This window comes from Aulostomus chinensis, chromosome 2 (genome assembly GCF_037954235.1).
Source record: "Aulostomus chinensis isolate RoL2024-O1b breed Wild chromosome 2, RoL_Achi_v1.0, whole genome shotgun sequence".
NCBI classification, from domain to species: domain Eukaryota; kingdom Metazoa; phylum Chordata; class Actinopteri; order Syngnathiformes; family Aulostomidae; genus Aulostomus; species Aulostomus chinensis.
In genome coordinates this window covers 2,800,036-2,813,964 of record NC_141321.1, presented here as the reverse complement: position 1 = coordinate 2,813,964, position 13,929 = coordinate 2,800,036, and the positions used below count along the sequence as shown (strand labels likewise).

Below are 13,929 nucleotides of genomic sequence, written 5' to 3'. Positions count from 1 at the left end.
ACTCTAAATCAGGGGTGGGCAATCATGTGCCATGGAGGGCCGTGTGTATGCAGGTTTTCCTTCCAACCAAACACTTTAACAGGTGATTCCACTGATTAACACACCTTCAATCACAGAAGAGTGTCAATCAGTGAAATCACCTGTCAAAGTGTTTGGTTGGAAGGAAAACCTGCACACACACAGCCCTCCATGGCATAAATACTCAGCCTGGTACATGCCGTTGGCACTTCCATCTTATTGGGGAGAGATCTAATGTTCCCCATGATAATAGACAGGATGCTTTGTTTGAAGCTTTGCTCCTTCTTCTGACATTGTTGTCCAGCTCTGCATCCCTTTTTGTTCCTCTTGAATTCTGTGGGGATCTCCAGTCTGTCCTCCAGGTGTATCCAGGTGACGCGCAGCACCAACAGCTGGTCCTGTGTGTAGGATAGCTGAGGCATGGCTGAATGGGTCTCCAAAAACTGTTTTAAAGTCCAGAAGCAGAAGAACCAAACTGAAAGAAAAACCTGGTGCTCTCGTGTGTCTTGATTATTATTATATGTTCAGGATAATGTAACGCTGGGAGGATTGACTGATTGTGTGTTTGTGGAGGGAGGTGTCCCCCTTAGTGGGTAAAGGCTTTGTAAGTGTTCAGGGAAGGGAGTGTTTATGAAAATGTTTGTTACCATGTTCCTAGTTTATCCAGGGGACACCTCAACCTTGGGTTAGCTGTGCTATGGCAAGGCAAATAAATCTGGGGTCCGTTGAACTGGCAACTGGGAATATGTCGCTACCTCTGTTAGTTTAACAGGCTGCCACAATATTTGAAGTATCATTACAAGTAAGCACTTCAAGGTAAAACAAGCCTTTTTGCATTGTTTCAGCACAATTGAATTTTTGTCTAAAATCATAGGCATCTCACCTTGACCTGCCAGCTGCCTGCCCCCTGAATACACTATGAAAAAGTCTGGTCTCTGGAGACAACACAGGGTTCACAAATGGCAAACAAACACTGAGTGCACAGGATGTGCACATAAAGATAACAAACCACGTTGCAGCCAGTCAACAAGATGATTGGGGATGGGGGGTTAGTGCACATGCATACATCGGGGAATAAGCAGAGTTGGTGGAGTAGCATAGTGGCTATGACACTCATAAACCATTTTTCATTGTAATAGCTTGTTATTCCTAGCTTACTCTATAAGTCCTAGCTAGCACTAGTATCGATTCCAGGAAGGACAAATTCTACAAGAGGTGTCACTTTCGCAAAAGATCATGAAATAATTTTTAATATATCAGCTGTAACTCAGAACCTAATATTGTGAAGATATTGTATAAAGATATTGTATAACTTCGAATATAAATTACTCACCCTTACAGTTGGAGTCTGCTCACTCATCTCAGAGACGTTAACGCAGCACAGGTCCACTTTCAATGCTGATGCGCGTTCAGAACATTTACAGAAACACATGGGGAGGGCTGAGCTTGCTCTGTTTTCTATTTGGTATTTACAAGAAATGTCAATCACATCAGGCAACAATGCTTAGGGCACCTTTAAGTTAAAATTTTGACTGAGCCACTGGTATATATTTTGACTCAAGTACTGCTGTTGTAGGGCAGCACGGTGGTGCAGTGGTTAGCACTATGGCCTCACAGTAAGAAGGTTCTGGGTTGGAGTCCCGGCCTGAGCATGGGATCTTTCTGTCTGGAGTTTGCAAATTAATGCTTGGATAGACTACTGTTGTGTGCTTCATCCACCACGTTAGCCACATACACAGATCTTTTGTAAATTCAAAACCATCACAGTTGATAAATGTAACTGGGAATATCATCTATTTTAGGACTTTAAAAAACTGGACTTTTGCTTGTGATGTCGAGGTATTTATATGGTTGGTCATTACATTCCATCCAGAGTTATGAGAATGTTTTGAGATTAACATTTTGTTTTCCAAGTCATGCATCTCACTCTTTTGCAGTGCCTGTTCGTTGAGGCCTGAGTTGTGATCTCTGGGTTCTCTTCAAGACCAAAGCCCAGAACTGCACTTCCTGGTTGTGGAGATGGAGTCTCTGCACTAGTAATAAAAGCATATGCAGTATTTCCATAGGTATTGTTAAGGCATGGTCTTTCCTGCCAAAAGAAATGTCACATTTTTTAGCAAGTACTACTTGTGACTGCCCCACCTTCATAAAGTGCACTCCCTGCATTCATGATTTTGAAAGAGAAGGTGAACTTGGTGAGGGTTAGGTGGATAAACAAAGCACGTCTTTTTGCACATTAACCAGGGTTGCATCTACTCCTTCACATTCCAATGACTGTTCACTCAGTTTAATCACAACCACATGGTGACTATCTTTGGCAATGTTAGCAACAAACATTTCAAAAGCCAAAGTCATTTGGCATGGTTAGCTATACCCTTTAACAGCCAATCGTCTGATTAACTTGAATGTTTTCTAAAAAGTGCATTCATCTGCCTCCCCCTTACAGCCCTGTGCTGCTGCAGCAAAATTATCTCTCTGTCAGACAAAGACAAAGTGAAAGCATGTATATGGTTTGATGCCTGATCAGAGAGCTGAAATGTGGAGAGATTGTTGCACAAATAAGATTAAATTTGGATCCACAGTGTGTATTCATAGATATTACTTTATATGTACATGTGTTTTCTGTTTTGGTCCCATAATATTTGTCTCTGAAAAGTAGTGAAGCAGCAGAACCCATGATATGTCTAATCTAGTTTCAACTGCAGAAATTGTAATTCATATTTTCACATTAAAATGCACACAAAAATTAATGGTTGTTTATTTATTTTTGTTTGTTTGTTATCCTTTCGGTTACATAATTGGTGTATCAAATGTAAAAGAAGAAAACCAAGGAATAATTGCAATAGATGATTATGTGACCTTATTGAACTTAGAGTTTTTGCAATAAAGTTATCAAAAAAAGAAGCAAAATAGGTGATAAAATGTTTTTCATACAAGAGTGATGTAAAACTTTCTGTAAGACAGGGTCAATACTTATAAGCATCAAGCTGATTTTTACCTTTTATGACAAAATTGTTCTAAAATCTCTCTTGCTTATGCTGCTGTCCTTAGATTGGATGACAGTGATCAGGAACATCGCTACTTTGGCCGGAAGTTCATTGGTGTGGGGACTGGAGGTATCCTACAGATCCATGGACAAAAGAAGCTGTCATGGACTTTCCTCAACAAAACTGTCCACCCTGAAGAGAGTAACGACAATAGCTACCTATATCAGAAAAGCTGGGGGAGCCGAGGTATCATAATCCATCTAATTAGCCCCGACACAGGAAAAGTGCTGCACAATGACAGGTAAGGGTGCTTTAAAAGGCAAGGCTGTGTTTATGCAAAAAAAAAAAATCACAAAATTTAAAGCATAATGTGGTGTACCTCAGGGTTGCTATGAAAGAGACAAATATACCTCAAATGCAGTGGTTAGCAGTGTCGCCTCACAGTAAGAAGGTTCGGGCTTGGGCACAAGGTCTTTCTGTGTGGAGTTTGCATGTTCTCCCTGTGCCTGCATGGGTTCTCTCTGTGTACTCTGGCTTTCACCCACAGTCTAAAGACATTCAAGAGGGGACTGGGCTAATTGGATACTCTAAATTGACCATAGGTGTGGCTGTGAGTGTGAATGGTTGTCTGTCTATATGTGTCTGCCCTGCGATGGACTGGCGACCCGTCCAGGGTGAACCCGGCCTCAAGCCCGAAAGCTGCTGGGATAGACTCCAGACCCCCGTGACCCTTAACAGGATAAGCAGTAGAAAATGGATGAATATATGGATAATCATTTCATGCTAAAGCATCTAGAATACGCTACGCCAAATGAACAAAAAGATAGTAAACATTTCTTAGTCACTTCAAGATGTTTTTAAAGTGCAGTGAAATTCAGACAGCAAGTTCATAATTGATAATAATAACCTCCATGATTTTAATTATTATTTTTAATGGTAGTAACAGTTGTAGTATTTGTCAGTTTCCACAGGAAAAAAATATTAAACAAGCAGCGTTGTTAGGGCCTGCGGCTGCGTCGTTGACGCCGGCCCAAATCCAGCGGTGTCTTGGTCAAATCCCTGGGCCTTGTAGTTTAGGAGTCAGAAGCCTGAGTCTGATCAGAGAGTGAGAGCAGAGCTGAGAGCTGGCCCTTTAAGAACCCCTCCCCCGCTACACTGTCTTTGATCTGTGCTGGAGTGGAGAGCAGAGGAGGAGCACCAGAATTGGAGTGTGGAAAAGCTGAAGAAGTCGGCATATGTTGGTCAAAAGCAGGGGTGTCCAAACTGGTCCAGTAAAGGCCGGTGCGGCTGCAGGTTTTCATGCCACCCGAGCAAAAGCAACACCTGATTCTACTTAAATCAACTAAGCTGTGTCCACACAGCTCATTTGTTGGATCAGGTGTTGCTTTTGCTGGGTTGGAATGAAAACCTGCAGCCACACCGGCCCTTACTGGACCAGTTTGGGCACCCCTGGTCAAAAGTGACACATAATACCATATTTTTGTAGGGATTTTTGTCTGGAATGCAGTGGTGTGTTTGTTAAAGCTGTGGAATGTATGGTGTAGACATGAGAAGCATTTGTTTGACAGTATGTACCGAGAGGACACGCTCTCCCCATAGACTTCCATTGTAAGGTGAAACGTGTCTCCCCCACTTTGACGGCTTGTAAAATCCAAACCGAGTAATGCATATAAAACCTTTCAATAGGTTTGAATCAGCACAGTTGGGAGAGTAATGTGTGAAAGTTTGGACGCGATAGCATGAATGCCCTAGGAGGAGATAGATTTTGTTCGGGGAGTAAAAAAAAGTCCTAATTTTGACAGTTTTGTCCAAATTGTGGACATTCTGTTGTAGATAGGTGAAGGGTCAGAGTGTATGATTTTGGCATCTTAATGAGATGAGTCCAACGGTGTTGGTCGTATGTTTGTGGGACATTCCTGGGAGGAGTTATAGCGCTTCAAATTATAAAAAATCATCTTTTAGTTGTATGGCTCCGTAGGTGGTGCTACAGACTTTTGTCTTGTTTTTTTTTTTTTTGATTAGTGAATGTGTCGCCAGACCGGACAAGTGTGCCGAATTTCATGCATGTTCAGGGGGTGAAATTACATTATGCGCGTTATGTGCATTATGTGTATATTGCATGCGCTCACTGACAGCAAGAACAGTCTAGTGCCAGGTTTTGAATGGGTGTGTGCTGGACAATCAGGAGTCCCCAAGTATTTCGAGTTGAAGACACCTGGATTACAAGGTTCTATTCCAAAGGTTTGTGACGAAGGAGTATTTGTTGAGCCAAGCCATGAATTGACTTAGCTTTGGAATTCTGTATTACTTATAACTGGAGTTTATGACGGCCATGATTAAAAAAAAAAAAGTCGTCATAGTCCTCTGCTTTATCTGGTTGGTCCGGGTTGCAGGGGCAGCAGCCTCAGCAAGAAAGCCAAACTGTCCTCTCCTCAGCCACTTCCGGGGGAATCCCACAAAGTTCCCAGGCCACCCGAGAGATATAATCCTTCCAGCGTGTCCTGGGTCGGCCTCGAGGCCTCCTCCCGGTTGGGCATGCCTGGAACACTTCCCGAGGGAGGCTTCCAGGAGGCATCCTCACCAGATGCCCAAACCACCTCAACTGACTCTTTTCAACATGGAGGAGGAGGAGGCTCGACTCCGAGACCCTCCCAAATGACTGACCTTCTCACCCCATCTCAAAGGTAGAGCCTGGCCACCCTGCGGAGGAAACTCATTTCGGCCACTTGTATTTGTGATCTTCTTCTTTCGGTCATTACCCAAAGCTCATGACCATAGGTGAGGGTTGGAACGTAGATTGACCGGTAAATTTAGAGCCTCACCTTTTGGCTAAGCTTCCTCTTTACCACAACGGAATGGTTAAGTCACTGTGGATACCGCCCCAATCTGCCTGTCAGTCTCCCACTCCATCCTACCATCACTCGTGAACAAGACCCCAAGATACTCAAACTCCTTCACCTGAGGTAGGACAACCCCCCCCCCATGAACAGAATCTGTGACAAAGGGCAGCCTTGGCGGAGTCCAACCCTCACCAGGAACAATTGCGACTTACTGCCGGCAAAGCGGACCAGACTCTCACTCCTCCAGTAGAAAGACTGAACGGCCCTTTGTAAGGGGCCATCTACCCCATTCTCCCGGAGTACCCCCAACAGGGTGCTCCTGGGAACACTCCAAGCACTCCCCAAACTCTGTCTCCTCCATAGAGTATGTGTTGGTGGGATTGAGGAGTTCCTCAAAGTATTCCTTCCAACGGCCAATTATCTTCCCAGTTGACGTTAGCATCCTCCCGTCCCCACTGTAAACAGTGTAGGCAAGTTGCCACCTTCCCTCCCTGAGGCGATGGACAGTTTGCTAGAACCTTTTTTGAGCCGACCGATAGTCATTCTCCATGGTCTCACCGAACTCCTCCCACACCCGAATTTTTGCCTTGGTAACTGCCATGGTTGCATACTGCTTGGCCTGCCAGTACTGGTTGGCTGTCTCTGGAGACCCACAGGCCAACCATGCCCTATAAGCCTCCTTCTTCAGCCTGATGGCTCCCCTTACCTCTGGTGTCCACCAGCGGGTTCGACCCCCATGACTGACCCCAGCAGCTTTACAGTCACAGCTCAGAACAGCCGCCTCGACAATGGCAGAGCGGAACATGGCCCATTCGGACTCAGTGTCCCCCACCGCCCCCGGGATGTGGTCAAAGTTCTGCCGGAGGTGGGAGTTGAAGATCATTCTGACAGGTTCTTCCACCAGGTGTTCCCAACAAATCCTCACTATTCATTTGGGCTTGCGCAGCATCTTCCCCCGCCACCTGATCCAACTCACCACCAGATAGTGTTGACAGCTCAGCTCCTCTCTTCACCCGAGTGTCCAGAACATGCTGTTGCATGACACGACTATAAAATCTATCATAGACCTGCAACCTAGGATGTCCTGGTGCCACGTACACCGGTGGGCATCCTTATGTCTGAATCTCAAAAAAAGCATAAAATATGATAACTGGACTAACCTCGTTTGTTTGTGCTTTTTTTGAGATTTACCATGACCTGGATGACTCCCTAGGACTCCAAAAAGGGTGGGTACTCTGAACTAGTGTTCGGCACATAAGCACAGACCACAGTCGGGACCCATTCCCCGACCTGAAAGCGCAGGGAAGAAGCCCTTTCGTTCACCAGGGTAAACTGCAACATACAGGCAGAGAGTCTGGGGGCGATCAAAAAGCCCAGCCCGGCAGTCCGCCTCTCACCTGGAACAACTCGAGCGAAAGAGAGAGTCCAACCCCTATCAAGGACTTTGGTTCCGGACCTGTAGCTATGTGTCAAGGTGAGGCTGACTATATCTAGCTTGTAACGCTCAACCTCTTCCACCAACTCTGGCTCCTTCCCCACCAGAGAGATAACATTCCGTGTCCCAAAAGCCAGCTTTCATGCCTGTGGATTAGACAGCCAAGGCCCCTGCCTAACTTGACCCCCTCCACCACCCACAGACTTGGTTCTCCTGGTGTTTATCAACAAAACAAATGTAACATGGCCAGAGACTGATGGTTGGTGTTGGCAATGACTGATTTGCCTACTGAGGGGTTAATTTTTTAAATATTTTTTTCCCCTATGGAAACTGACGAATACTACAACTGTTACTACCATTAAAAATAATAATTAAAATCATGGAGGTTGTTATTATCAAGGAACTTGCTGTCTGAATTTTACTGCATATTAAAAACATCTTAAAGTGACCACCATGATAAGGTTATGTTCCAGGAGGAGGATTCCAAAAAATATTGATGCAATAGTCTATCAACCTTAACCAGGGAGAGAGTGAAATTGTACTCATAAATTTGATGTGAGGCAAAGCATCATTTTATCGTAGGTATTTTGGTCTATAAAGATGCAGACAGTCTAATCCAGATAAAATATGAAAAAAGGAAGAAAAACACATTTAACCTTTGAAAGAATAATGGAATTAGATAGAAAAGAAACATAATCAACATAGCAGAACAGCAGATAGTCTTGAGACAAGCGATGCCTGGTTCCACATTCAGTGCCAGAGAGGCAACATTTTAAACCCTTGTTTCCATAGGTATTTGCATGAACAACTGAAACCCCCTGAGGTTACACAATCCAGCCAGATGGACAAACTTATTATTGTTTGTTCCAGACACTCCTGTGTTTGTGTACCAGAGCCAAAATATGAAGTTAGTTTTATTTATATAGCACCAAATCACAAAACAAAATGTCTCGTAATAAATTGTTTACTAATAATAGTAGGCCTGCAACTACACAGGAGCAAGCACATCTGTTGGAAAACCTGCCTTGTAATAGGCTCTATGAGGGCTGTTTGTCTCAACTGGTTGGCTGGAAAAGGGAGTAAGAAAGAGAAGTGAAAAGAGTTGTAAGAGACATGAAGCAAATTATGGAATAGTTCTGTAAATATTCAGGGATTAAATAACCATCACTACCAGATTATTTGTGTTTTTCTGAATCATTTAGGTTTTGGCAATTGAAAAACAGGTTTTCAAGGGGTGTCAAGGTTTTCTAAAGGGGTGCTGTAATGTTGCAAGACAAATATTTATTTGCTGATTACTTTTTGCTTTAACTTTATTTTTGATGTTTCTGCAGCAAGATAAATAGATTTTGCTTTTCTTTTTACTTTCTTTTACCTCTGTTTTATTTCTTTTCATTGTGAAACTCTTATGTAAAAGACATATTTTATAAAATCTTTGCTTTATATTTTGGAAGTCAAGATAGATATCGATCAATATTATTTGTGATAGAAGATTCGATAGTTTGTTTTTTCCTCTTCACACCTACCCACACTCCCACAGGTTTGACACATATCAAAGCAAAGATGAGAGTCGTCGTCTTGCTAAGTATGTGGATGGTGTGGAGGCAGGCTTCATCATAGCCATGGTGGTAAATGACGAGGGCTCCAACAACTTGGAGGACTCAGCGAAGAGGAGCTTATCCAGGCTTGGTAGCCAGCACGTCAGCAGTTTGGGGTTTCGGTGAGCTTAATTACGTACAACAGTTGAGAATCTTAAATGGTAAATGGACTCAATTTTATATAGTGCTTTTCTACCTTAGCGACACTCAAAGTGCTTGACAGTGTCATCTCATTCACCCATTCACTCACACTCATCACACTCACACACTGATGGTGGAGGCTACCATGCAAGGCACCAGCCAACTCATCAGGAGCAATTATGGGTCCAGTATCTTGCTCAAGGACACTTCGACATGGTCACCGGGATCGAGGATCGAACTAGTGACCACAACAGCAGCAGCAGAGGGAGGTTGGACTGGGACACTACGAGGTTTGCCAGACTGTCACAGGGTTGAATATTCTCCCGACATATATGTTGTACATCACTGTTCACACACAACTTTGGACTGCATATTTATGCCCACAAATGTGGAGGCTTGTCTGCATTTCACACAGAAAAGATGGCAAATTCCTGCCTCTACCTTGCTGCAAATTTGGCGCATTCTGTGTCTAAAGGGGCTTTAGGTTAACACTGGATTGAAAGACAAACGTTATTTCAGTCACTTTTATTGTTATTTTAATTACACAGCTTAGTTAAGTTATTTGTTTAAGAAAGTTTCCTTCGTTTTACCTGTCTTGGGAACTCATGAGAGGAGGGGGCAGCCCACAAATTCTTGTCTACAATTCTACAAATTCATTTAGCAGACGCTTTTGTCCAAAGCGACGTACAACACAAGCAAGATTTAGACTTAATTAAGGAAAAGTCCATAGGAAGCGCAAAAGTGCTTCAGTTGTGATTTGGTCACAGGTACTGCCATCTAGTGGCAGAAGAAGTGTCGCCCCCCCCCTTTTTTTTTTGACAGACATACAACATCACACAACACAGTTAGTGCTACATAATCACTAAGTGCTGGGTCTTGGACCCTCTGACTTATTCTACCCCAAAGAGGAGAAGAGTCAGGTTAAGTGCCTAGGTGCTCTCTGAATAATTGAGTCTTCAATTGTCTCTTAAAAGTAGAAAGGGACTCAGCAGAACGCACAGAGGTGGGTAGTTGTTCCACCATTTGGGAACAACAGAAGAGAAGAGTCTGGCTAGGGATTTGGAGCAGCGCTGGGCTGGAAGCACCAGGCGTCTTTTGCATGCAGAGCGTAGTGGGCGAGAAGGAGAGTAGACCTGGATCAGGGATTCCAGGTAGGCTGGAGCCGTTCTTGTGATTGTTTTGTAAGCCAAGAGAAGTGCCTTGAATTTGATCCTGGCTGCCACTGGAAGCCAGTGAAGAGAAACCAACAGCGGGGTGACATGTGCCCTTTTTGGCTGGTTGAAGACCAGACGTGCTGCTGCATTCCGGATCATCTGCAGAGGCTTGAATGAGCATGCAGGGAGGCCTGCCAGAAGAGAGTTGCAGTAGTCAATGCGTGAGATGACAAGAGCCTGAACCAGAATCTGTGTGGTCTGTTGGGTCAGGAAGGGTCTGATCTTCCTGATGTTGTAGAGGGCATAACGGCAAGACCGAGAAACTGAGGCCACATGAACCTTAAAGGTCAGCTGGTCATCAATCATGACACCCAGGTTTCTGGCTGAGTTTGTGGACGCAAGTAGGCTCGAGTCAAGTTGGACACTGACCTGAGGCTGAACAGATGGACAAGCTGGAAAGACGAAAAGTTCAGTCTTAGAGAGATTCAGTTGAAGGTGGTGTTCCTTCATCCATGTGGTGATATCAGCCAGACACGCTGATATACGATCTGAGACCGTTCTGTCATCAGGTGGAAAAGAGAGGAAAAGCTGAGTGTCGTCAGCATAACAGTGGTAGGAGAAGCCATGGGAGCGGATCACTGCACCAAGTGAGGTGGTGTACAGAGAGAAGAGAAGGGGACCAAGCACTGACCCCTGAGGAACCCCAGTCAATAGGCCATGTGACCTAGACACCTTTCCTCGCCATGACACTCTGAAGGATCTGCCTGTGAGGTAGGACTTGAACCACAACAGGGCCTGTCGATTAAGCATCCACTGACGTCAGCGAAGATGTTGAGGGCGCTACCATGTCTGAGGGGGAAGCCACCAAAATGTTAACATGGGTTTCATGTATGTATTAGTATAGAGCAGAAAATTATGCTTTTTGTGATGCATTTGAGTTCAGTGGGAGATTGGGGTTTTTATGGGAAATTATTCTGTGTTTGTTATTTTCTGGTTCTGAGAGGTTTATGGAGCCCACCCCTGTAGTGAGGATGGTAAGGGCCTGATACAGCACACTAAGAGCTATGCCAGTGTTTAAATTCAGTTGTTTGGGGACACCAGGGGGAAGGTTAAGAACAGCAGATGCCATGACTTGTGCTTGTCATTTGTTTTGTATTGTTATGAGTTGATTTATCCTATTTGTGAATATTTCTTTTTTCTTGTTTATTTTTGTGTTTTTTCATATTTCCTGTTTGCTCCTGTACATAAATGTCCACTTATGCAACCTTCAACAAAGCCTCTTGAATCTGCCTCCTGCTTCACAAAATGATCCTCTGGCATCTCACAAATTGTGGTAGTGGTAACTCCAGGCCAAGAGGAGGCAGTAAGGATCATGACCTGAGGCAAAAAGGTACAGTAACAACTGCAATGAACTGTCAACATGAAGACTACCCAGATGGACCTGATCTGCAGGGGGCAACAGGGGATCAATCCAAAGTTCCACAAAATATGGCAGAGCTCTCCAGTATTTTGCATTGCCTGATGCAACAACAGTCTGATTGAGAAGTCAGATGGGAGCAGGACCGGCATTGTCAAGAGGAGTGCTGGAAGAGGGTCTAGCACCAGTTTTTCAGCTTTAGCAAGAAGTTAAACAGGAACATCAGGAACACCATCTGACAGTTAATGTAGCACCTGAATCTGCACAATAGGCCCATATAGTCCAGATGGGACCTGATGATTTTGATACTGAGCCTGTCAGGGTCTCCAGGGAGCAGCCATCCAACCTGGGGGTGAGATTTCCTGGGTGGAAAGGTCAACAAATGCAACCATACCATGAAGATGAGGACAATGAACATTACCTGGTATGTTTGAAAGAATTACACTTACATGTCAGTGGCCTAGACAGAATGGGCACGGCACCTTGCCCCTTTCCTCACTTGCAAGGCCAGGGCGGCCAATGGATACCCAGGAAACAATGGACTATGTGAAGGTCAAGGAAGCTGTCTGGCATAAATATGAAATTAATGTAGACACTTACTGTACCTGGAAAGATTTTGTGCCTGCAAGGTGGAGGATGGCGAGACACCCAAGGAGTTGCAGGCTTGTCTTAAGGACCTGTATGACAAATGGATGAATCCCAAAGAAAAAAACAAGGAACAGTTCGGAGATGCCATCATTATGGAGCAGTTCTTGAGGATTTTTAACCCTGAGCTTTGCACATGGATTAATGAGCATAACCCCACAACTTCCAAAGGAGCAGCAGAATTAGCTGAAACCTTCCTGGCAGCACGATGCACATCAAAACTTTTCCCAGTCCCAGACCCCACACATAGCCTCTTTTTTCTGGTAAGCCGGGCATGGGCAGAGAGACAGACATTTCAAGCAAGGCCCCAACAGCTTACATCACAGTGACAGTAAAGAGTTCAAAAACAGAGTTCCTTTAACATGTTACTTATGTGGTCAGACAGGGCACATTAAGCCAGATTTTCCAAATCAGCATATGTGAGACCTACACATGTTTTGCACCCATGTCAGCAGGAAGTCAGCCAGACCACAGTAAGCAGCCAGAATGTTTTAATGCGGAATGGAGTGCCTGTGTATTTATTGAGGACAAGCCATATTGTAACGTCACCCTGGATTGGCTGGCGGGTGTACGTCACCCCTGACTGGCTGGCACCCCAGAACAACCCAGTCCCCGAAAACCGTCACATAAAAACTGGCACCCCAGATGGGACAAATACCTGAATAAAAAACAGAGAATCAAACAAAATAAGAAACATAAAGTTGGACCCTTCAACGAAACCCAGAACATAAAGACAAGCCAGAAAAAATAGTCACTGCAAACACCCACGTGGACGGAGCAGACACAGACCAAAACTTTGGGCAGGCCACTTCTCTCACGCTGCTTGAAATGGACTCTTGTGGACCTGAGGAACTCACACAACCGCTGATACCGCTTCAACTGGGACCTCACACCACCCTGCCAGCCGCAGCTGAAAAGGCAGGCAGAAAGGAGGAAGTGGAGGAGCTGAAATATTATGTGGAAACGCATATAAACAAAATGGCCTCTCGTTGGGAGGAAAAAATAAAAACACTGGAGGACAAGATGGAGAAACACTACGAATATCTCAACCAACAACTCTCATCAACAATAAACTGGCGCCTGAAACATTACCACACAGAATTATTATCTTATCTGAAATCCGTCATGGAACCAATGGTTTCAGTCGTCCAGCACGTGCAAGAGGAAGTGAGCCACTGCGCTGCGAGCATCTGCTCTCTGACCGATGAAGTGAATCATCGCAGCTTAACCCCTTTTATGCGTCCTACAGCATTGGTGGATGTTTCAGTGCAGACCCTTCCGCCACTCCGCCACCCTGTACAAACACAGAGACACAGACTCCAGTCAACCATTTTACCCGGGGGCTCAGAGCAGGACCTCATTTCTCCTCTTCCACCAGAAAGTCAACAGGACCTAAGAGCTGTTGTTGGAGGGAGGAGCCCCATCAAAATGCAGTTTCCTACCTTTGAGAGAATGGAGGATTCTCAGGACCCCCTCTCATTCTTGGAGCATTGCAAAGATTATCTTGCGTTACATCCCCTCCATGATACTGAACTAATGGCAACACTTCGGAATGTGCTGCATGGGACAGCTCGGGATTGGTGGGATGTTGCCTGCCTTGATACCCATACCTGGCACCAATTTGAGAGGCAATTCACTTCAGCATTCCTGTCAGAGGATTACTAGGACGAACTTGCTGAAAGAGTCAGAACCAGGGT

At 44.7% G+C, this 13,929-nt stretch overlaps 1 protein-coding gene across 5 annotated transcripts in view; it reads left to right on the top strand.

The window, feature by feature from the left end:
* The window catches only part of cemip (cell migration inducing hyaluronidase 1), a 222,443-nt gene that overhangs the window by 60,194 nt on the left and 148,320 nt on the right, over window positions 1-13,929 (top strand). For 4 of the 5 annotated variants that reach the window (XM_086222956.1, XM_086222957.1, XM_086222959.1 and 1 more), the window contains 2 exons: window positions 3,070-3,306; window positions 8,818-8,997. In XM_086222956.1, coding sequence (XP_086079082.1) covers window positions 3,070-3,306; window positions 8,818-8,997 — 417 coding nt within the window. The remainder of the gene's footprint in view (window positions 1-3,069; window positions 3,307-8,817; window positions 8,998-13,929) is intronic. The other variant, XM_086222962.1, reaches the window with a different exon arrangement.